Source organism: Ascidia mentula, chromosome 5 (assembly GCF_947561715.1).
Source record: "Ascidia mentula chromosome 5, kaAscMent1.1, whole genome shotgun sequence".
Lineage (NCBI taxonomy): Eukaryota > Metazoa > Chordata > Ascidiacea > Phlebobranchia > Ascidiidae > Ascidia > Ascidia mentula.
In genome coordinates this window covers 18,238,893-18,263,242 of record NC_138570.1, presented here as the reverse complement: position 1 = coordinate 18,263,242, position 24,350 = coordinate 18,238,893, and the positions used below count along the sequence as shown (strand labels likewise).

Sequence of the window (24,350 nt, the reverse complement as noted above, 5' to 3'; positions counted from 1 at the left end):
CGAATTTTCCATAATGTGCGATATATTGAAGATAATAGTGGAAAATTTTCGACACGAAGTCATTTGCGCAAAACAAATTAAAAATGAACAATACCTGAATCACTGGTGGTAATTATCATGTTAGGAAAATGAGTTCTAATTGTTTTGAAAACTTACTCCCAGATAAATTTGATATTTCCGATTGTATTTTTTTAGTTTCAGTAAAATCGCACACAATATTACGTTTATCATAATGTTGGCGAAAGAAGAAAGATAGTGTGTAGTTAACAAGCACCAAAATAACGAATCTTTCAATGGACAAAGAGTTTTCCCACAGCAAATATAATTTCAGTCTTTACTACTTGTTTGTCAAAAACAAACTTTTTATTGAAGCCTGTTTGTTGCCGTGGTGATGGCATATTAACCTGTGGAGAATATTCAGTAAAAGGCGCTCAACGAACCTTTTTCAAAACCGTTGCATAAGTTTGAACATTACTATACAATCAAAACACAAAGAATCGCCGAGTGAAAGAACAAGACGGGAAGGCTTTCATTCTCTTTGCGCAAAATCACAGTCACGGAATAAGAATGAGGTTCATGAAGAAAATTGAAACGGTTTCGATTCGGGCAGAAAATTCCTACTATCGGAACCGAAAGGGGAAACCCCGAGTGCATGCACGTCTCTTTTAGTTGTCATAGCAACGGCTGTTCGTCGTGTGCATTTGAAGGTTTGCGAAGATTGTTGCGAGGGTCGAAATAACAGGTGTCCGTTTCGTTTTCGGGCTGCGGGATGAACTCGGGTTCAACGGAAAGCAGATCCTGCCACGGAAGGTCGGAAAACATCGGATTGTTTCGGATCTCTTCGGTGCAAAAAAGCACATAGAAATGTTAGCTTGAGTAAACGTTGGACTGGGAGCAAATATTTTGCCAAAGGTTTTAATGTATGTAATGAGGCAAAACAGATACTGTTTTCACATATAATAACCAATACAGAAACCATAGCTAATACGTTAAACATGTTACATTCTCATGAATTAGTACAGTGGACATTAAAGAATATGTACTAAACTATTTAAACCTTTTGATCCAGCGCGATCAGCCGAGTTTTTCGTTAGTAAATGTTTGATCAACTGAATTGCGTCATCGGACAAACTCTCGTCACCCTCCGGCCATTCAATGTCTACCAACAAAAATAAAATTAGCAGGTTTCCTTTAACAAAGTGAACATAATTAATCACGCACCTCCCTTTAAAATGTTGGAAAATATTTTGTCGAGACTTTGATCGGAGAAGGGGGTGATTCCTACCAGAAACTCATAGAGACAAACTCCCAGTGCCCACCAATCCACACCCGGTCCGTGTTGTTGGCGAAGGAGCAACTCAGGAGCAAGATAATCAGGCGTTCCTAAGCAACACAAGCTCGATAGTAACGCTTGCTTTATGTTGCCAAGCAAAATAGTATTTTTGTTAAAATTAAAACTACCAATAGGATGTCCTGGTACAGTAATACGCTATGGTAGTTGCCCCGGTTTAAACATCTAAATTGGTAGGAAATGCTTGACTTGTGCCTCCACCATTTATTAGGGAATTTATATGTGCATCAATATTGCTTAACATTGCACTGATCTCTCCATTTCTATTAACCGTTATCAACCAATATCGTGCAACTAATGTAATTATATTCGAACAACACTGATTACTCCGCAAAAATCGATTGACATATTTTTTACTCGTGGTCGCAAACCTGTTACTGTTATAATGCTAAACCAATCCCATACCCCAAATTCGTGATTCCATTTGTGAATTTCTTCTGGGTCTTCTTACACTCTTGGGGGTCCGAAGTGGAGTCGGTTTTGGGGTAAAAAGTCGGTTGGCAGACGGGGTTCGAAAGTGGTTTTTGGGCGTGCACAGGGACGCTCGTATTGTCTCAGCAGGCTGGAAGTTGAATCGAGGAACCTGTTTGGGGGTGTGGGGAAGAAATGGGGTGACTTTGGGTGTTTGGGGTAAAAGAGGGGTGGGCTTGGGGGTGTTGTAGCGAAGCTGGGTGATTGATTTGTTAAAAAGTGGAGTTTCGACCTGTAACAAGTCAAAGCAACGTTCAAGAACCAACAAAAGTTAGAATACTTTTTGCAGCTTACATTTCTTCTGTGTGGCGTGCGGTTAATATTGCTCATTAGCGCTCCAAGCGACGGGTTCTCGGCATTCGCTGCAACCACTGACAGTGGAATTCCTTCGTCGTCGGGAAAGCCAGGCTGTAAAGTTAAGGTAAAATTTATTCTGACAGAAAGACGTTCAGTAGGAATTGATGTCAAAGGACAAGAAAGACTGCTGAATTTAGGCCAATACCAAACCCAAAGCGGGCAACAAAAACACAGTGGGCCACATGATCAAACACCACTACCTGGTCAGTTTTACCAACAAGTTCGTCGTCCATCGTGTTATCATGACAACTAAAGGGCAGAGGCGGCGGATCGAGCTCTCCGTCGCTATCCTGTGACGAGATCGAGTCGTTTCGTTCGTCCGCAGCAGGCACAAACGGCACTGCGTCATCCTTCGTTAAATCGTTCCAGCTCACTGAGCGCGAACCACGTGACAGGCCTGTGCGAGACCCGTTTGTTTTACGCATGGATGGTTTCCGAATTTGTGGCTTGGGACTGAGGGAGGAAGGAAAGTGATGTTCCAGAACTGGACTCAAAATTCTTCGGCTTTTGTTCGTTGTAATTTCGGAAAATTCGAGATGTGAAGGGGGGTGGACGGCGATCGGAGAAATGTTACCCATCATGCATTGCGCGCTGCCTCCAGCGGTCACGTGTTCTTTGTGAATGGATGAGTTGCGAGATTTGGGCGAGGCGCTGTGCCTGTGGATAAAATGTAGGGGGGTTGACAGTAAGTGGAAATAGGTATTGGGAAGTTGTTAAAAAATGAAAATCTTGACACGAACCCGGTTGAGTCAAGACCTTGGATTCCACTTTCCATACTTGTTGCTCTCCGACCATCGTCGTTCGGCGGTTCGTCCATGAACGAAGAATCACTTCACACATAAAGATAAAAGTAACAACTACCAACATTGGTGCACGAAAAATATCAATCTAATTGTGACAGTTTAACCAACAAGCCAAGGCTATGGACTACTTTTGTATTTTGTGCAACGTTCTTGTATATGATGTTATTCATTAATCTCAGTGTTTCCCAACCAGTAGTACGAGACGGCATTCTAGGTTGTACACGAGCACCTTTCCGTAATTTGCGGATGTAGTTTTAATTATTGATGCACCGAAACAGCAATTTATTTATTCGGCCGAATAAACCGAAACTAATTTTGGTATCCATCTCTTTAAACGCAACAAAATTAAACAAAGCATTTGCTGGATTGGATCTAATTCTACCATGTACAGCTTTTTTTTGGGCACTTAAAGAATAACAGCGACTGCTGTACCAACTGCTTAAAGTTGATTTTCATCATTTCGATGACAATAAACAAACAAAACGAACACATTCGTACAGTTTGAAAAATAACTTCAATCTGCACTAAATTTTGCATATCAGCGTTACATGCAGTAAAAAAGTTTCGGAATAATTATAAAAACCTTAGTTTCGACCGAATAAATTCGGCAAGCCGAACTTCGGTTCATCCCTAGTTTAAATTCAAAAAAATCGTAAGTGGTCTCAAAATATTTGTTCCCCTAGGTTACTTTGTAGCACTCAACTAGGTGGTACACGTCGAAATTGTTTTAGCTCCAGGTGGTACGCAACCACTAAAAGGTTGGGAATCACTGATTTATCTAAAAAATACTAATACTTTACGCAACACGTGCACAGGCAGATGGGATGACGCCACAATGGGTTAAATAAAAACTGGCCAATCTCGTATTCCTTACACTTATATTAACCTTAATGTTGTGTCAGAAGTTATTAGTTACGCGCCAACTTTATTAACTGAACGACACTGATTTTTTTTACAAATAACTACGTCACAAACCTAGAAGCGATTCGTTGCCCAAACAAGTAAGATGCATGCAGTATAAATGATATAAAAATACATACATATACATAATGTGTGTGTGCATGTGGGTTTATTATATGTAAAATAAAGGTTTATATGATGTATAAAAGGACTTAATGTGATAATACGTTTACAAGTCAGCTTTTAAACTTGTCCAAAAATTACCTCATATGTGGTCTTGATATAAAAGATTCGTCTCGGTTTCCTCGGACAACCTCCACCGACTCATCATGGGCTGGAGTTGAATGTTTCACAAACCTCTGTGGACTCTCAGAAGTTGGGAAATTGAGGAGGTTATGGTCGGGGGAGGAGTGGAGTATTCCTGACAAAATAATGTTTATGCAAAAATTTTTGAAAATATGTCATGTTGGTAATAAAATTATGAAACGCGCCGTATCAGTCTTGTGTCTACAAACTAGATTATCCTGGTTTGACACAAGAAGTCCGACTTTTATTTTAATATAATACATGATAGTAGTAAGGTTGGCCACAGCGAATACAGCTTGCTCAACGTGATGCGCCCAAGGTTGACAGAAGTATTGAGTATCCCCGCTACACTATGGAAATTTGATCACGCAACTTTTCAATTCCCTCACAACCATGGATCAACTACCCTGAAGGAAATCCAATCAGCTTACTCACTTTTCGATGATAAGTTTTTCTGTTTATCAGGTGAAAAACTTTCGGCGTCGGACGTGGAAATATTTCCCAATTCAGAATTACTGCTCGTATTTGCTGCAAAACACGTGTTGGGTTAATACACAAAAAGTTTCCCCGGTCGGAAACTATATATTTTCAATGATTTATTGCTGGTCAAAGGGCATTTAAATCACAAGAAGCACAGTTTACCACCTTGCACAACGCGAATACCTGAAGCGTTCAAATCATCTTTTCTTCTATCTTCAAATGAAAGTTCTTTCAAACTCATATCCATGTCCGAAATACTCTTCTCCAGTGAACCGGAACAAGTGCGTGGCGAGTGTTGATTGGCTGCCGCGTCAACCACCTTATTGTGATCCCCTTCTTGCTGGGAAACAAGTTTTTCATCCGAAATCCGACGAATACGGTCAGAAGCTACAAGTTGTCCGCTAGGTGGGGGCCACGAGAAGTTGTTGTCTTGTATGGTTGGTTTGGGAACGGAGTCGAATTCTCCATGTTCACTTGGTGGTGGAGTGGATTTCCTGCGATGAATGCGATCATGACCTTGGAAGACCGGGGTAATGTGTTCATCTTGGCCAAGGGACTGAGTAGAAGCAAAAAAAAAAAAACAATTTGCTCTATGACGTCATAGAAATTTGAACGCTGGTTTCTACATAATTCAAAACAAAACATGCTGTGAACTTATTACACACATTTTTACCAACGCCCATTTTGTTTCATTGTTTAAATCCGTTCTTCTCAACCAGTGGTCCGCGAAGTTACTTTAGGTGGGCCACGAAACTTACGTAAGGTCGGTTGCAAAGGAGCAAATTAGGGGTGGACGCATCTTTTATTTGTTTGCCCAACGTGGGCAAAGATGCTCGATTTGAAAACCATTATTACAAAAGCAAATTTACAATGGCAAAAAAAATATGTCATTGCAAGCGAGTCGCTTGCTAAATGTTGAAAAATGGTTTAAAGATTGTTTTTACGAAAATGACAACAAAACCAGGCCCATTCCACTGCCAGTAACTTGCATTGTAGGCAGTAGAACTGTCAAACAATCTCGATCGAAATGTGTTAAAAAAAATACCGTGAAATTTGATGAGAATTTGTGATAAACACCAATAATGCGGCAGATATACCTGTGGATACAAGGCCAGAGCGTCGATATCCGTGGTAAGACCAGATTGACGACATGATTGGACTTTGCGGCGTTTAGACGGCTGGAAGGGATATTTTAGCTGACCTGAATACAAGATTACATTTAGTGTGGAGGAAAACCTTGTATATTTTCTTTATTCACTGAAAGCAACGTGATTTGTATTGCGGTTGCGACGCAAATCAACCAAGAATATCAACTTCGTCATGCACAAAGTCGGAAAATGCGTCAATAAATCAGTCTTTTATACACGATGCAAAGACATTCAAACTATCATTACTGGGAAGATCGAACCCCGAAACTGTTTGGCTTGCTGATAGCTTTGTTGTTTACATGAAAAAAAATTAAAAACAATGTATTTTGTCTCAGTACTCAATCATCATCGAGTAGATTTGACATAGAGTGAACCTGAAATAAAACATTTAATTTTCGCGGTGTGTGGGCAAATCAAAGTTAGTGCATCGTTAATGATCGAAATAAATTGAAAAAGTCCCAGAGTCAGAGTGGGATTACCTTCAGATAAGTGATGCGGACGAGAGTGAAAAGGTTCGTCCACACTCATGTTTGAATTATTTCTTTCGTCTCCCGAGGAATGGCGTCGTTGTTTTCGACATTTGCCATCACCACTCTCAATCCCCTTGTTCTGCACAAACAGATGAATTTCAAAGAATTTATTATGTTTGTCTGCAAGTTAAGCATAAATTCGTCTTCAAACTGTTTCCATATTAAGGTACTTCTGAAAGAGTGGTTTAAGAGATCTACAAATATTTCCTATCAGCTGCATTTTTAACATACAGACTTATCATAGTTGTGGGCAAGGTTAGCAGAAAAGCTGAACAACATACAAAAAAAGATACTTTTTTCAAAAAACTAAAAATTAACGGTCGGAGAATAAAAGCCTGAAACTACTTCAGATACGTGGAGTTTTTTTACCCCACTAACATCTCAGTTCGTTGAAGTTTTTAGTCTCATGAGATAAGAACCGTGGTACTGTTTTACCTCAAACACGTCATCCTGTGTTGCGTCAGTACATCCAGATACGTCATGAGTGGCAACACTTAAGTGATGACCGAAAGATCGGCGACCGTCGGATGAGAAAGTTGAGTCTCCCGACACAGCGTTGATAGTTGGAGTGAGACAAGTCGGAGAAATGTAATCTAAATATCAACGATAAAAACTGTTAACACCTGAAGTGAGTTTCACAAAAAAATTTTTTGTGCAGCGGTCTGCGAAAGTATTTTGGATTAAGGCCAAGGTTCTCAATCTGTCCGTCGCTGCGTCGTTTTCAGTTTCCAAGGGCGTCGCGTAAAATTTTAAAAATAACAAGTCAAGTCAGCCAGCAAACATTAGAACAAGTCGTCCTGATATATTTTGTGCGTCGCGAATGCGGTGAATCTTTTTAAAGGGCGCCGAACTAATGGCTAAAGCACAACGTTTATAACCAATATTATATTGGGAAGATCTTTTTGTGACCAATAATTTTTTCCATTGACATGTTTCATGATTTCAAACGTTGGATATAAAGCATGTGATTATATCACATTTGTTAAAATCAAGCAAGAAATGCTTTTTGTAACAGCAATTTTGAGAATATTTTCAGTTCAAACGAAAGTAAGTTTTCCTGAATAGTAGACAAGATATTTGAAAAGTTTACTCAGTAAGTTGTTGTGACGAGCGGGATAATGCCTCCCACATGACTTCAACTTTGCACTTGACATCCTGAGACTTCCGGGAGTTTGCATGAGGAGACTTTTCTTCTCGGATTGCTCCAGAGGAGAGAGAAGATCCCGGACGGATGTTATAGATCCAGAGAGGGAACCAATGCCTGCACATAATAAACCCACTTCACAAAAAAATTCACTTCTATGTAAAAATCTGCAATTATGGATTATCCTCTTGTGCTTTTACACAAGACTAGTGACATCATAAAAAGATCAAGTTGCTGCAACAAATTTGTAATTGACCTTAAGTGCAACCCAGTCTTCTCTAAGCACTGATGATGAACACAGTAGTGTTTAAAATGTCTGCTTCAACATGATTAGCAAATAAACTTTGGCTTTTCTATTCCGACATTTTGTCTTTCATGATAGTTTCTATGATGAGCGTCAAAAGGGAATAATTCTTAAGTATATTGACCTAAACCAAATCGGCGATAAAAATAGAATGCACGAATAATGGTGTCAGTATTGATTAACATGGCATACTCACCCCTTTCTCTGGCAAGAATAATTCTCGCTGGAGTGTCCGTAATTTCATTGTTTTCCTTTTGACCATCAGGTGGCGTTATCTCATCATGCTCTGGTGACTTCTCATGCCTTTTCACCCCCGCAACCTTCAACGAAACGACATTTTTTTTGGAGAAAAACACAATGAAAGTTAGAGCAGGGGTCCTCAACAGCGTCAATTCCCTGCCAGAGGGAGACTTTTTTTCAAAATGGAATTTTACAATTTCAATATTGAAGCCTAAAATGTTTATAAATGTAAGAGGCTGGTTTAACTTTTTAACATTATATTACTGATATAAACATAATATTTACAAAGTGAATTTCCAGTTGGGATGATTTTAGCTTTGAATATCTGTTAAATGGATACATGCAGTTCAAAAGGTAAAACTAACCACTGTGTTAGTGGATTAGTACCCACAAAAATGTTGGCAAACGCATTTTTAAATCAAGCCATGTCTAGTGAAAAGGAAGATTCAAAATAGAAAACATGCCTGGTTGGTGTTTTCCTTGCCCGCTATAAGGGGACTGTTAACAGATGGGAGATACCCTTTGCTGCCACCTTGCAGTTCTTCTAACGAGAATCTGCGAGCTCCCAGACGAAGAGCTTGACTTTTCCGACCAACGAATGCGGGACTTGCAAGTTGTCTTGAAGATGGGGAATTTTGCTGAGGGATAAACAAAATGTAAACAAAAAAAAATAAATCACAAAAAATAACTTGCACATTATAATTAAAAACATTTTCTTCATAAAATTACCCATTACTAAATTTCACATCATCAGAAACAGAGAGTCCTTGGTAAATGTGTCTATCTCGTAAAAAAAAGTCCAATTATTATTCCCTACACATTTTGTTCAGTAACAAAGAAATGGCTGATGTTTACACGCTTAGTATAGTAGTTAAAATGGATCTTATCTCCAACTAGGATATTTTCGGTGGCAGTAACTTATTGCTAAAAAGATTTTCTATGCATATGTATGTCAGGTAATAACATGCCAAAGACAACTAGGTTTTACAGCTTTTAATTCCTAGCACATAACTTGTTATCAACAATAATACAGTACTACATTCTAAGCCTATCTGGCAAGTGATTAGTACCTTATGTCAAAATTAAATTGCTAAACCTTTATGAGAACTGTACAATATAGAGAGATGTATATGGGTAGACTTACAAAGTTGAAATTGGTGATGAGTGAGAGGACTTGCCCTGGAGTTCTAAAATATTCCTTGTTGTTGAACTTGGATGATGCCGATGGAGTTTTTACAACATCTGACATATTTAAATCTAAATAACAAAGACTTATCATGTTTCTGTTGCCATTACTCTGAGGAAGCCTTGTTGTATAACAGGCGAAACATTGGTTAATAAAGTTAGGTTTTTAATGTGCCAGAAGAACAGATTATTAAATAACAAAGACTTAGTTCACATTTATACAGTAAAGCAATTTATAAAGACCTACGCCAACAATAAGCAAAATGATATTATGTTAAAACAAAATAGAATAAAAGGTTCAATATACTAGACAGCATCACACAGCCTTAATTGGTCTTGAAATAATTAATCCTGATTATAAAATGTTAATCTGTTAATCCAAAGAGCAGAATACAGATCAAATAAACAGTGATGTGCAACAATGCAATCAATCACTTGGGTTGAACAGAGATTATGTCTGAGTTAAATTGGGGATTTAGATTTGTAAACAGTTCACAAGCCTAACCTCTGTCAAGGGAGACAGAAGAAAGTCCAAAATCAGTTAGCTTGATGTGACCTTTTCTAGTAATCAACATGTTGTCCGGTTTCAAATCCCTGCAAATAATAATTTTTTTGGCAAATCATGTTGTAAACCAACAAGAAAAAATTTAACTGATCAGGGTTCGAATAAGCGATAAAAAAAAACGTATCGCAAAAACGTTACAACCTAAATTCCAACACATAATTTTTGCTTCGTACACGATTGTGCATTACACTGAAAACCTGCTGTTTTAAACTCGTTTACCCAATATTTGTTTTGTCATACATCGCCATCGTTTTAATGACTTGCGCAATAGAGGCTTGACAAAATATGAGGATTGAAAGAAAATAGTCATTGACATTGCCCAGAAACATTAACAACGTTGTTTGCATCAGCAGTTGTTGTGTGTACGAATGAATAGATAAAGAAGGATGCGGTGCCTTATAATATGCTGCATGTTGCATAGCAATAATCTCAAAAATGGGTCGCAACAACTCCAAAAACGGTTCGCAATTTGCGAATTGCGAACTGCTAATTCGAACCCTGCTGATTGGTTGAAACAACAGAGCCTTGTCATTTGTATAATATATATTACCAGCCTATAAAATATATACCTGTGAACAATTCCATGTTTATGGAGGTATTCCAAAGCATGTGTTACTTCTGCAGCATACAAAACAGCAATGGTCTGATCAAAATAACCAAGCACTGCAAGTAGAGATTTTACATCTCCGCCAATGATGTATTCCATGATCTACACAATTTCAAATTACAACATGAGATTCTGATCCAACAAGTATATTATTGTAATCAGTGCATAACAAAAACTTGCCAAATAAATGTCCAGCGGTGTTTCCAACGAGTAGAAAAGATGGACAATGAAGGGGCTCTTGCTTAAAGCCATTGCTTTTCTTTCACACAACACATTCTTGGTCATGTTCTTTCGAATCATTTTGCTTTTTCTCATTACCTGTAAATATATATATAAATGTATATATGCCTTATCTGTGACGTCGGTCAGGTCAGCTCCTTATAATGACAAAGCTACACCAATCGCGTCAGTCAAACTGATGATGACATCAGTTTTTGTCGAAACGTCTTATTTTAACATGACAGTGTTAATAACAATATGGGCCAGTCTATTTATACTCACAAATGTATATATTTTTACTAAGTTTATGCTAGAAAGGTAATACTAAGTTTACAAAATCATTGTGGTTAATGCTATAATGCTGCATAATGGTAACAATGTTTTTGATCTACGTTTTAAAAAACAAAAGAACGTAAAAAAAACAACTAATTCTTAACATCTGTAAGTTCTAACAAGTTATGCTTAACAACCAGCAATTTACCGACAATCCGCGTAATATTAATTAGCTAATGCATTAACATACAAAAAAAGGTTGCACTGGTCCGCGCAATTAGCGGTCGCAGAAACAAAATCCTTTGCGCAAAAAAACAAACTTTCCAATCTGGTATAGCCTATATATATATATAAACAATGCCAAACTTAAAATAACTTAAATACCTTGATTGCATAAAGTCTGTTGTCAGTTTTTCGTTTTCCCAAATAAACTTGACCAAATGCTCCCTGACTGATTGGTTTTATTATCACAAAATCATTAACATCAGGTGGCCTTGGAACAGGGATTGAAATGTCCCCTGTTTCTTCTGTAGATGTATTCATCTTGAGTCCAAGAAGTTAACGAGTGCCCATATGCATACAATGTGATATTGAGCTACAGTGATAAAGCATTTGATTTTCCGTGTTCTCTTCTTAGTGCAAAGTTAGAAAGCTAAACAATCAGCATTCACTTATATCTCATTTTACTTGCACTATGGCATGAAACAAATCTGCAAAAAGTATATCTAATTCAAGACCACTTTCTTAACTATTAATGTAAAATATACAGTTATTTTAATGCAATTAATTTACACAAGCTATCAACCATGGCCTACAAATTTCTGCTGAGATTAAAGTTCCAAAATTAACAAAAACAATCTTTTAAGGCCGTATTTATTACATTGTCAATTTGTTTCAAAAATGCATGTAGCTGAACAACCCTTCATTTTCTGTTGTTAGTCATTTAGTACGCGAGCTCGGGAGCGTTTTTTTGTTTCAAAACAAACACTCGAATCTCCCGCTGCAAAGCTTTTTTTTGGTTTAAATTTTATCCTGTAGCGTAGAGCCATATTTGTGCATTGTTTCCATGAGAAATTTCTACTTCACTGTGCACTCTACGCTTAAATCAGTGTTTCCCAACCAGTGGTACGCGTACCACTAATGGACGGCATTCCAGGTGGTACACGAGGACCTTTCCGTAATTTGCGGATATATTTCGAATTTAAAAAATCGTATGTGATCTCAAAATGTTTGTTACTTCATCCCCTAGGTTACTTTGTAACACTCAACTAGGTGGTACACGTCGAAATTGTTTTACCTCCGAGTGGTACGCAACCACTAAAAACGTTTGGAATCACTGGCCTAAATGAACAATTTACTGCCGTAGGGTCCGTTGTCGTTTTAGACCTAAGAGCGCTGCACACCAACATCACAACGTGCGACTGATCATCAGCAACATCTGCGATGATTCCACAAGCGCAACATCGCAGACGATCCCGACCATCTCCAGTTAAAACCACCACGATTGGACTGTCCTAGGAAAGTTTAAGGTCTGACCATGTGGATCAAAAGAAACGTTCTGAGAACCAAGTTGGCGTTTGCGTTGCGATGTGTTTTGCCTTGGCCAGCGCGGCCAGGTGGCCACGCACCTTCCGTTACATGCAACCTGTCGCAACCCATCACCTTCATGCGACTGGCTGCGATCCTTCGACAGACGGTGATAATCCGTGAGGAAATCACCTTTTACATGGAAACTTCATAGTTTTATCGGTGTCCGTGCCATTTTATTTCTTTGTGTTTGTTCATCTACGTAGTTGTTTTTTTTTTGTGCAAATAAACATGATTTGATTCTAAATTTGTGAAACTGTTGCCTTTGTACCACTATTTCTCTTATTGTCTATTCGTGATTTATTGCGCCCGCTTTCAGAGGTAGCCGATGTCAGTGGTTCCCAAGCGGGGTTCCGCAGCACAATGGGGTGCAAATTGTAACCTTCAGGAGTGCCGAGTTTTTGTAAAGTTACTTTGAAAATTTGTTTCTTTTTGGTTTACCGGTAATAGCAAGGACACAATTTTTATATTGATAAAACAGAAGGGTTATTGCAACATTCGTGGCGGTCGCTAATTGGTTTGCCGCCATTGTTTGCCGCAATATCTTCATAAATTCCTAAGGGGTGCCGCTTGAGCCAAGAAAGTTTGCGAACCACAAACACCGATATCAATGATATATGACGTCACCATTCACGCGAAGCCGTATATCTACGATCAGTTGCATAAGTCAAGTCAGCTCTGTTTGACAGTTATCCATTAAAAGCGACCACACTTAACATTTTATCGAGGTGCGTGCGGTCAACATGTGAGTTATCTCGACCCTCAGCTTTTCTCTGTCATGTTTGGGATTTTGTTAAATCATGAGGTTTGATGAAAGTCAAAGAATCATATGACTACATGAACCGATTTAGGCCACCTAAGCTAACTTCACAAAATCTGCGTATCACGATTTTATTGAAGGTAACATTGCCAAACACTAACAGAAGGTAAGAAATGTGTGAGAAAAAAATGCAAAATCCGAATACGCGAAACTGTTAAACGCCTGCAACTTAAACTGATTACCACGTACCATTTCTATACAACCACGAAAAACTAAAAGTGGCACATAAAACAATTGTGGTGACTCTCATTTTGATGTAGTTTTTTGGGGAACCCGTGCAACTTTGACAAACATGGTGTCACCTTCCGTGCGTATGAACATGCCAGGCTTCATTGTTGGCCTCGGGGTTGTATGGCATCTGTAGAATCGGTATTTTCGAAGTACATGACACATCGCTATCTTCACCTCGTTTATTGCAAAAAGTTTCCCGATGCAAGCCCTGGTAAACAACGCAGAGAAGAAAAAATTATAGAAACGAATGCAGGATAAACTTACTTTACGCATGATGCCAATGCATTTTTCCAGTTAAAACGCCTAAAATATTGGACCAGGCTCCAAGTCTATCACAATATGTTGATAAAACAACGAAGCATTGAAGCCAATCCTGCTATTGCTTTACCTGTGCATTGTCCCGAATGGCAAATAAGCGTGTGGATGTCTTCCTTTCGATCTTTCAGAGTTGAATCTTTCTGGATCGAATTTCTATGAAAATAAGGACAAGCAACATGTGAGCCGTGGCTTGTTTAAAAGGAACTTTTCGGGCCAAAAAATTTGGTTGAAAAAGAACTTTTAACCAAATTAAACTGTATGAACAAAAAAAGTGGAAAATAATGCCGAAAAATGGAAAACAATTAAGGACATAGAAATAGCCTAAATTTGCATATCCCTACTTGGGGGTTTTCCCAAAGGTCCGGATGGTGGTGTAGAACGTAGATAAGGATTACTACGACGGTTCCGGCTTCCAAAACGTATTCTTTATCGGAGTAAGAATCCCGAATCTTCGTCGGCTTTGAAAGCTTTCTTGCAATTGCAGGAGCGCTCGGATACATTCGGAGGCTTTCCTTCATACACATGTGGAGGTATGGGAGCTTTTTTAGATCCGACCTGCAATATATTGCCATAGCAAAACTTTAAAACCTATTTACATGACAGAATGAATGGGTAGAACTAATTGTTTGGACGGTTGATGCTAACAGGAGGACGATGAAGTCCTAAATTGTCAGTCAGCACAAACCATGTTTATTTAAAAACGAAAATTTCAAGCGGATAATTTGAAATTATGGCCTATACGTATTTGTATTTTATTCTTGACGCATTTTGCACAAACTAATATTATGTTTTGTGTCCCTAGGGATAGAGTGAAACGATTTGTCAGCGAACTGCCAAAATGTCAACAAAAGACAACTCACCATTCGATTTCTTCTTTATCTTCACAAACATCAATTATCTCCTTTCTGCACTTTTCCTGTACGTAGGGGTTTTCAGCGAGAAGGTGTGTCATCCAACATAACACTGTTAACATAATATAACCTTGCAAAATAACAACAAGAAAACTTACAAACGGATTGCACAACATTTAAGCAGGAACAAAACTGTGGATTTTCTACGTTTCATGTGTTTTAATTTTTTTGCATACATCCGGATTCGAACCAAGGTCATTCTGGACAAGAATACAGATCAGGTTTTCTACTTGGACATTGTCAGTTAAATATTTCAGCGGGACTGCTTTAGTTGTTTGTGAGTAACATAGTCATACGTATTAACCCGTTTTCAATTGACCCTGCTTTCTTATCACTTACTAATAAAAATCATTTACGTTCTGCCTCAAACCCAACAAATCATGTGTGTTTCGTTGTTTGGGCCAGATCCTATATTGCGTTCGCTTGTCTCATTTAATTAGAGAAGAATCGTGGTTAGGAATAAATGCAAATACTGTCGTACATGGAAAATAAGAAACATAACACAGTACTACATGTACGCCGCGGACATGTATCTCAACTTTAACGTCCACAAATAATAATTTGATTTGCCCGCTAAAGCAACAGCAAACGTAGTAATACCGCCCGATTTATTATGTCATATACTATATTCTGTGAATTATTTTCCCCCAGTCTGGACCCTTACAGTAAATGAACTAAGTTACTATTTTTGTTTAACGTGCAGTTGTTCAATTACATCGAGACGTTGTCTCCTGTCCAGCAGCAAAGAAGGTCTTCACTTCGTCAATTACTTCCTGCTGACTCAAACCATGGCCGTCCTCGTCCTGTCAAACAATATACGCGAATGTTGACACAATTGTACTATAAAAACAGTCTTAATATTGCAGGCACATTTCTTTGGCTGTTTTTTTTAACAAGAAAATTACAAATTGACCCAAACACCATACCTCCGTGAATACCCCCGCGAAGAGCCTGCATCGTTACTTTGTAGCAGAACAACTCGAAAATTAACAACAGAAAAACAACAATACTTTACCCTGCTTTTTCGTAACAGATCCAGAATGTCCGGACGTTTTTCTTTTTTTTCGAACATTTCGTTTCCAAAAAGACTCCGGCTTCGTGTTATGCGTACTTTACGCTGTTTGAGAATCTGCACAAAAATGCTCACATTGAAAGAAATCAAGGACTAATTTGTTGCAAACTTCAGCATCAAGAAGGGCAGATAAGGTATACACAAAGAAAACCAGCTCCTCATAATTTTATATTCGAATGTGCGTAGAATCTATTTGCATGAGACAGGAACTATAGCGATGCCAATCGGATAAATTGATAAAAGATTGAATCTGATCGTATGTTACTGTCTTTCATTTTATAGTTTCTCTCGTGTTATGCTGTGTCGCAGGACAAGAAAGTACACATTTCACTTTATTGCGTAGTTACTAATGTAGATTGTTATCTACGGAACTTTGTTGAAAAGGGGGGAACCAAAAGGAAACCGTTTGGAGTCACCCTGTGCAAAAGCATAAGAAAAAAAGTTAAATGACTTTCTTTGGCGCATCCGTAAAAAAATATTTGGTCACACTTTAAAAATAGTTGCCACATACCCGCAAGGACTCGTTTTGCAAATAATCGCAAGCTTCCGTGAACCTCTTCGAGTCTGAGGTGAGACTGTAGACGAAGTCGTTCCAAAGCAGAACGTTGAAAAAACGTTTTGTGACCAACCATGAAGCTGTCTCGTTAGCTTGCGCCATGGCAGCAGTCTTCCTACAACCATACAAGGTATGAACAAATCGGGAAATCTATAAATGTTTACGCGACATATCATACGTTCTACGCAATATGAACACAGCCACTAGTTTGGCGCCTCCACAAAGTCCAAAGAAAAAACACAACATGTCCCACTGCTGAATGTAAAATTTAAAGCGGATTTGTTAAACTGCAAATTTGTCGGATATGTTAATAATTATTGTCGTTAAGCAGGCGGGGTCGTTGTATGTTCGATGTTCGGTAGTTTCTTGAGGAATAAACTTCGTATCAAAATCTTAATTTATTTGGAATCACACAGAATCAACTGAACAAACCCTGTGTCTGCTGACTGTTGAGATAAAACACTCCCGGCAAGATTGTTAAACGTTAAATTCTCATAGATTGGAGTGATGTCGTGATACTCAGTGGAATCAGCGCGTTTATCCAACCACTCCATGAGGGGTTCGGTTGAATCGTTGAAGATTTTCGAATATCTAAAGAATGCATGTTAAAATTTTGAATCCCGAAAGCCTTGTTCAAAGAAGAGCTATTTGATTTAAATTCCAATATCGTTTGACGGCAAACATTTCAACTGCAAATTACCCATGTCTTGATACAATCTAAACAGCTGTTGTGCAACGAACAGATAGTTTGTTTGTAAAGTGGCAGGTGCGTCAAATTGTTGTTGAAAATGCATGCAATCTTTCTTGTTTTTATCCACAACTTTTATGATTTTTACGTACAACTTTTTTGATTTTTATGTACAACTTTTACGATTTTTATGTACAACTTTTATGATTTTTATGTACAACTTTTACGATTTTTATGTATAACTTTTATGATTTTTAGGTGCAAAAAATTGAAGTTAAGTTATTTGAACAGAAAGCCAAAGCTTACCTTATGATTTTATGCTACAACTTTTATACTTTTTGTTTACAACTTACGTCTTGAGTGACTGGGCGTGGAATATGGGGTCGACCACGCTTCGATGTCGCTTCCACGTGACTCCATGGGATACGAGGAGACTGTTCGGACCGAGATATTTTGAAAGGATTTTCACATACGCGTTTCCTTTGGGTGCTGAAACACACGTTTAAGAAGCTTTGAGTATAGAAGTTCTCCATTTTAAGCACAAAAACTCTACTCCCACGAAAGGTTAGGCATTGTTGCCAAGTTGGATCGGACCCTTTCCCGACTTGCTATATACTTATAATGATCTCGATACGACACTTGTGATCGCCAAATAATGACCTGCTCAGTGGGGCGATCCTAGCTGTCTTATCATGCGAAAGCACGAAACTCGTCTACTCCCATTAAAGAAAAGCACAGATTTCTTTTTACAGTACTTCTACATCAGGTAATTTGCAACGCAAAAATTCACTCACGATTTTCAGCTAAAACAGTTTTGATGTTTTCTGTATGGTGGAGAATTATGTTGGATAGAAAAGGGCCCAAGTCGAAACGATAAAAACTGGGATAGGATTTTGAAAGTTTCATTCGTTTTTCAAAACCGTCCTTTGTGTAGTTTAACTGAAATTAAAACAGATAAAACCATTTATTTAAAATTTACGAAAGATTTTTTACATTGCAACAAACAATAAACAAACCAAAGCAGTTTTCTAAAAAAACGGATCCATTTTTAGAAATGTAACGCATTTACTTCTTTCAGAAGGTGTTTTGGTTCATTGCTAATAACAATAATAACAATAAAATAAAGAACCAACCTGCCATTGTAAACCAATAAGTTTTCCAAACTGTTAATACTGTTAATAGACATTTGGTTCCACATTAAAATAGGGATTTACAAACCGTTTTGAGGTGCCCGTAAAGCCAATGTGATTTTGGTCCGGGGATTGCTCTCAGTCGCGCATTAGCGATAACATGCTTGATGGGACTTGCAAGAAGCTTTGCACAGAAGTAAGTTGAAATCAGGACAACCACATCAAGTACCACGTGGGTAGTAAGGAAACCTTCTTTCAGCAGAAATGTTTGAGTCGACATAATTTTTTTGGATTGGAATATATCTGCACACATCATCAACACTCATAACATTTTCAAAATACAATGTGAGTTTGAAATACAAATGATATTTGAATGAAAACAAAAGACATGGAAAATTCGCCACTTTAGGTAACTTATGTAATATGGTTTAAAAATATAATAGATCTGTATCGCTTTTGTTTCTTTGCAATGTTAAATTGATTTGTTGCTGTTTTAAACGAACATCGAATGCAATTCAGTATTCACGAAACATCACAGCACCCTGATTGAAGCAGATTCTAACACCCTAAGCATATTTCTCTGTCCTTCGTACAAACTGTGTCAGAAACAATCCATCTTCGTACTGCGGGGCCTTACAGCAGTTTAAATATGCCATGTACACAAAGTTTGTTGTCAACACAACGCGTATACAACTGACGCAAGATAGTTGGAACGGAAACAGTCGTGATGTGAAGCATTATGACGTAACAACCAATTGACGGGCTACGTGATTTATTCGCCGGTTTTATAGCGTTAAAAATATGCTGGGAAATTTAGGAACTGCGCATTGGTGCTAAATCCGCATTGCAACAGGATGTGCGCGTTTCATTTTGCGGAAACATGGAATACTGATATAGAAGTAAGTTTGTTTCAACCGCACGTTCCAGCGTTTGTGACAAAATTACGTTGTCAGCTTAGTCACTTTGTAAACCGGGTAGACTGGGTCAGTGACGTAGCCCACATGCTCGAAGGACATATATGAGCAGTTAAACTTGCCTAAAATTTGCGCGCACGGATCCGAAACATAAGTTTGCTTCTTGCAGTTAAACCTATGCCTTAGTCGAAAAAATCCAACAAAGCGGATTTTGAGCTTTCTGTTATTTAACGCAAGCAATAAAAAATAACTACTTAATAGTGATGGGTAAAACATGTGTAGAATGATTGTAGAGGAGGTAAAGACAATACTGATAAAAGGACGTTTAATGCAACACACTCACCAAGCAAAGTCCACAAAACTCCTCAATATGACGGTGGCATGCAGACAATATACGTGTGTCTTTATATATTTATCTACAAAAATGTTGCCGATTGTTTTCCCGATCCTTCTCTGCTCATAAAATTTGGATTAAAAGTATTAGGGATTGACCATTTTCTGTGTTACAGCTTCTTGTTTTGTGATTACCAAAATATTGGGCAAAATCGTGCTATTTCATGCTAACAATTAATTTTTGACAACGTAAATAACAAATTAAAATGGAGTATTAGGGTCATAAAAGTCGTGGATATACATAAGATTTTGTGCTCATAAACTTTTAAGGCTAAGCGGTATCGAGTATTTTTATTAAAACAGACGATTCAATCATTACGATAAGTTAGTACCTTTAAGTCTAACTTTTGCAGTGTTATTAAAATCTCTTAAACGGAAATATATGAATGAAGTAATTTTCCGCCAGAGTGCACGCAAGAGTTAAAAGCACTTGACTAACGACGAGCAATTGGCAAAACATGCCATCAAGAAAGTCTAATCAAAATTCCTGTGTACGGTAACCAGGGTTTAAATCATAGTGTAGTTAAATGCGTTTAGCAAAATTAAAAATACTTTGGCCTAGAGGGTATGTGCTGTTTTACAGCATGTGATAAACATCTGGAATTTATAATTACAACACGCATCCATATTAAGAACCTCGGTCGCCAATATTAACAATATTACTCATTCAAAATCACATTAATTCAAGAAATTAAAGTTCCACAAGTATTAGTAAGGCACAAGAAACGCTTCTTGTCAATGCTTCTTCGCTGCCCACACAAAAGGTCAAACCAATCCACGTGACATTTTAGATGTGACGTCATTTTGTTGCGCCATCACATTTTTTTCTGCTTACTTGCAGGAAAAATACAAGCGAGAAATTTGCTGAAGGAAGCAAAGTATAACAACACAACGACGGTTCAACTTTTTGTGTTTTGTGTATCAGGTTTAATATGCCCCCTCTTCAGCACGATACGTTGAGGAGAGGAGCGCAAAACACATCGAAAATAACTTCCAGTGTTTGCGAGGACTTGCTAAATACCCCGGAGGCAAAGAGCAAAACCATCTCACTTAGATAGAGGAGAGAGAAAAGAGTGTTTGTTTCCAGGCGATACTCCTCATATTTGGCTGTTACGTAACACCGACACGCTGTTCACGCGGCGACGGCGTGATTGTCATTCACTCGCTGCGTGACCAGCACGTGCCGACTCGGTGGCACGTGACAGGGGTGTGGCGTTTTTCGATGATTCAAAACTGTGCTGCGTCACAGTCTGATGAAGAAAGAAAACAGTTTAGCTTCCCTTGTTTTTAAATTAAAATCTCCATTGGTGTTTACTACATGTTAACAATGGTTTCGAAGTAACAATGTGACTAATACAGTGCATGGTGTAACCGCATGACTATTATTTAAAGATCCCTGTTCTTGCGACACAAAATACAAATATTTTTGGTTACTTGCTTGTGACTTCATGATTTTAACACACAATCACGTTATGTTGATGTGATGTTCATAATCATACGTAATGTTGTTGCGCGCGACCGCTAGAATTTTTTGTTAAACCGAGGAAAAAAAGGTATTTGAGCTTCGAAAACACACATTCCATTCAAGCGAGCTGCAAAATACGCGCACATCAACTGTGGCAGAGGTGAAAGGGAGCCTCGGGGCAAACGAGCTCTCATTCGAAAACACACGTCACCATCGCCACCCGCCTTGTTTTTCTGCATCTTGGAGTCACGTGCTTGTTGAACTAAGCCGATCGGTTCAGACGTGATTTCCAGAGAACGCGGGATTTTGTTTTTGTCGGGCTTGTTTTGGCGTTGGTGCACTGGGCCGATTGGGCGTTTTGGGTGCGCCGAGAGAACCAGCAGTTTTTTGTCCCTGTATTATTGCACATATAACTCAAAACATGGTTGAAGTGACAGTAGTTTAAATGTTTCGTTTAATTTGTATGGGATTTCATGTCCATGCCTGCCTTGTGTTGGGTGTGTCCGTAGGGACATTCATATCCGTGAAAGTACAAACGAAAATAATTGAAAAAATGCGCCACTGAAAGTTTCGGTTCAAGTGAAGCGCGTGCGTTTCCACCGACAACTCGTTGAATGCAGTAATTGCAGCACTCAACGTGGCTCTGAATAACACGTACAGCCATATTGAACATACTCCCTGTAAACAACTTACAAAATATTGAGGTTCTTAACAAAAATAAATGTAAGCTTTTTTTCTAGATAGGATTGAACCACACAAAATTTTATTTCAAATTCTTTTTGTTGTTAAATTAATTTATTTTGGCCGATAAAAGTTGTGCTTGAAAATTAATCTCTTCAAATTTTGCTATAACTTAGAGTGAAGAATAAAAGAATCTGGGGGAGTAAATTTAAAATGATTTTATTTTGTACAATTCTCATCCCTATATCTCCATGTGCGACTGAATGGGTTAAATTCATGTAACTGGAAACGTTGCATATATACTGTTACGGTTGCACCACTGTCGTCACAACGCATTTTCCCCGCAAGACACAGCAGCAGCAGCAGCAGCGAATACATACGTTAACATATGCTGGCAATCGTGTGACAACATCGGCATGAATCACTGAGTGGGATATTTTTCCCATGGGATGTGGTTTGATGGTTGGACGTGAGCCATCACATGTATACAACGTTTCATTAACGTCTCTGGCCCAAAAGGCTTCGCAAAAACACATTAGCAGTGTGATGGTCGTCGCATAAGTGGATTCCTCAAAGGAACCCGTGCTCGATCCATGGACGTTGCTGTGATTTTGTGTTGGAACAAACATATCTATGAATATCCCTTACGTCGCTTTGCTGTAATTTATCAAACATTTGCGCGAACACTCTTTTATGTAATATACAGTGATAACTGTTTGCATTCGAAACAAATAAACAACATTTTGGACCCATTGTAGGAAATAAACCATAAAAATGTTAAATATTTGTGTGTATTTTGTTTATTCGAAAAAAAAACGAAACTGATAATTGAAATTACAAAATCTTGGTTAGCCTAAAGTTGCATGTATCGTAACTTTCTGTTCAGTATTGATTTTGTAGAAAATAGTGTTTCAATAAAGGTTGTCGTACAAAGAGCCCTGCAGCAAATCCTCGATGCCAACTTAAACTTTGTACCGACTTTTGCGTCAACATGCGCAGGTTAAACGAAGGCCCACACAAACAAAACGAACAACGTCATTTGGAAGATAGAGTGTCCTTAACTGTACCCCATTGAACGCACCCTCAGTACTTTGGCAAGTGTAATATCACCGTATATCGACTATGAGTAAGCTGTTGATGGGTGTGGGTGGGTCTAGACAGCGATTGGTTGGCTGGGCCGGCGCGTCGCATTGCGCAACAGCCGGCGCTTGGTATTTTTGTGACGTCACAATAGTTTAGTAGGCGGCGTGGCGCAATGGGCCGGCGATAGGCCGCATATACGGGTGTGGTAACTCGTCGCTTTTGGTTTCAACGGGGAGTGTGGCGTCGGTGGTTGCTAAGGAACGTATCCCACTCAATGTGTTGCGACAACATGGGTTACAACAGTTCTTAAAATATCGTCATGAGAATTTTAAGATACTGTTACAACTTTCTTGTGAGAAGTTACTTCGATATTTCTGTGACAAATACCAAATCAATCATGCCAGGGCCAATAACAAACAAACACAAATTTACAAAGATTTGAGGTTCATGTCAAATATATGCCGCCTACACATGCACTAAAACAAACGACCTGTAAGAAAATGTTGACGTAATATGAAGGCTGTTGGCTCGTCTCAAACACGCCGTTTGTGTTCTAATTTCATCTACTACATAAAAAGGTGGACAAACTAATTTAGTCAAATAGGTTTGGAGCGAACAATTAAATTCAAGTCACATCATTTCATTTTTGTGTCAACGACTACAACATCATATAAACGAGCAACATAATAGGCAAAAAGGCATGGGAACCGACAAAAACTTCGAGGTTATTCAGTCAGATGCCCATATGATAATTTCCTCACAGAAAATCATGTTTTTGTTGTTGCATTCCTTTTATTGGAACACTACTATTTACAATGGCAACTTTCAGGTCTGCCGTTTCCAAAATAGCATTACTATAATAACTTAAGTGGTAAAATACAATTGCTTGTATATTTGCGTTTTCATATTTGCGACTTTACGCAACGTATACCGAAATATTTCATATCTAAGCTTATTGTTAATTGACGAAACTTTCGCACACACTAGTTGAAAAACCTTGGTCTATTCTATCGTATAAGATTGCAGCCGATTGCATTTGATGGGTCGTAGATTCTTATTGTGTTATTCTCAGTTGCAGTTAAACGAGCAGCCGTCAAATGACTACGAAGATGTAAATATGAGCACGTGTTTCAGCTTCACGCCCATCTTGGTGTTATATTTCAGCACCAGTCAATGCGCTCTCAACCGGTTTCCACTGGTTTTGTTACGTAACAAAAGAAGGTGTTACGAAACAGACATTGCCTATTAAATTGTACAGCTGTTTAGTTGAAGGGGGTGGCACGCTATCTGAAATACAATTGGGCAACTACCTTTCCCTCTTGTGTAAACACGAAAATACACCTCCAAGCACAGAAACGCCCTTAACCTAATTTTTTTATTGACAGATTCAAACAATTCGGATAAGCTATATCTTACGAAACAAAAAGATTTGTTGCGAAACAGGCTACGTTTGTACGGATTTTTTGCAACTGTTGACACTGCCTAAATGTCGTAGTGGTGCTGTTTTGTTGGCTGGTATGGTAACATTGCTGTTTGTTCAAGACAATAATGCCCTGCAGCAACAAGCACTGAGTTAAACTGCCCCACAACACTCATGTTTTAGACCGACTTAAGAGAT

The 24,350-nt window shown here is 38.4% G+C and overlaps 2 protein-coding genes across 2 annotated transcripts; both read right to left on the bottom strand.

The window, feature by feature from the left end:
* Positions 1-242: 242 nt before the first annotated feature.
* On the bottom strand, positions 243-11,583 carry LOC145902060 (serine/threonine-protein kinase greatwall-like). Its single transcript, XM_082989906.1, has 21 exons — positions 11,268-11,583; positions 10,572-10,709; positions 10,354-10,493; positions 9,725-9,813; positions 9,179-9,291; positions 8,499-8,672; positions 7,991-8,114; positions 7,437-7,607; positions 6,782-6,939; positions 6,296-6,425; positions 5,766-5,869; positions 4,852-5,224; positions 4,624-4,716; positions 4,147-4,303; positions 2,920-3,009; positions 2,380-2,836; positions 2,117-2,230; positions 1,757-2,054; positions 1,222-1,383; positions 1,058-1,159; positions 243-839 (listed from the first exon to the last, which is right to left on the bottom strand). The coding sequence occupies exons 1-21, from the start codon at positions 11,424-11,426 to the stop codon at positions 673-675; spliced, it is 3,513 nt and encodes a 1,170-aa protein (XP_082846032.1). The 5' UTR covers positions 11,427-11,583; the 3' UTR covers positions 243-672.
* A 1,953-nt stretch (positions 11,584-13,536) lies between these two features.
* Positions 13,537-18,476, bottom strand: LOC145903114 (cytochrome P450 4F2-like). The gene is made up of 11 exons (XM_082991191.1): positions 18,285-18,476; positions 17,861-18,005; positions 17,420-17,555; positions 16,811-16,969; positions 16,334-16,493; positions 15,766-15,879; positions 15,466-15,553; positions 14,700-14,802; positions 14,181-14,394; positions 13,910-13,992; positions 13,537-13,729 (listed from the first exon to the last, which is right to left on the bottom strand). Exons 1-11 carry the CDS (start codon positions 18,474-18,476, stop codon positions 13,537-13,539), a joined length of 1,587 nt encoding a protein of 528 aa, XP_082847317.1.
* Positions 18,477-24,350: the final 5,874 nt, after the last annotated feature.

Excerpts from the sequence above, each read along its gene's own strand:
- LOC145903114 (XM_082991191.1), bottom strand. The coding sequence starts at position 18,476 with ATGTCGACTCAAACATTTCTGCTGAAAGAAGGTTTCCTTACTACCCAC. Across the intron at positions 16,970-17,419 it reads CACGCCCAGTCACTCAAGAC|ATATTCGAAAATCTTCAACG; the intron begins GTAAGTTGTAAA and ends TGCATTCTTTAG. Across the intron at positions 16,494-16,810 it reads CAACAGTCAGCAGACACAGG|GAAGACTGCTGCCATGGCGC; the intron begins GTTTGTTCAGTT and ends GTATGGTTGTAG.
- LOC145902060 (XM_082989906.1), bottom strand. The coding sequence starts at position 11,426 with ATGAATACATCTACAGAAGAAACAGGGGACATTTCAATCCCTGTTCCA. Across the intron at positions 4,717-4,851 it reads AGATGATTTGAACGCTTCAG|CAAATACGAGCAGTAATTCT; the intron begins GTATTCGCGTTG and ends CGTGTTTTGCAG. Across the intron at positions 1,384-1,756 it reads AATGGAATCACGAATTTGGG|GAACGCCTGATTATCTTGCT; the intron begins GTATGGGATTGG and ends TGTGTTGCTTAG.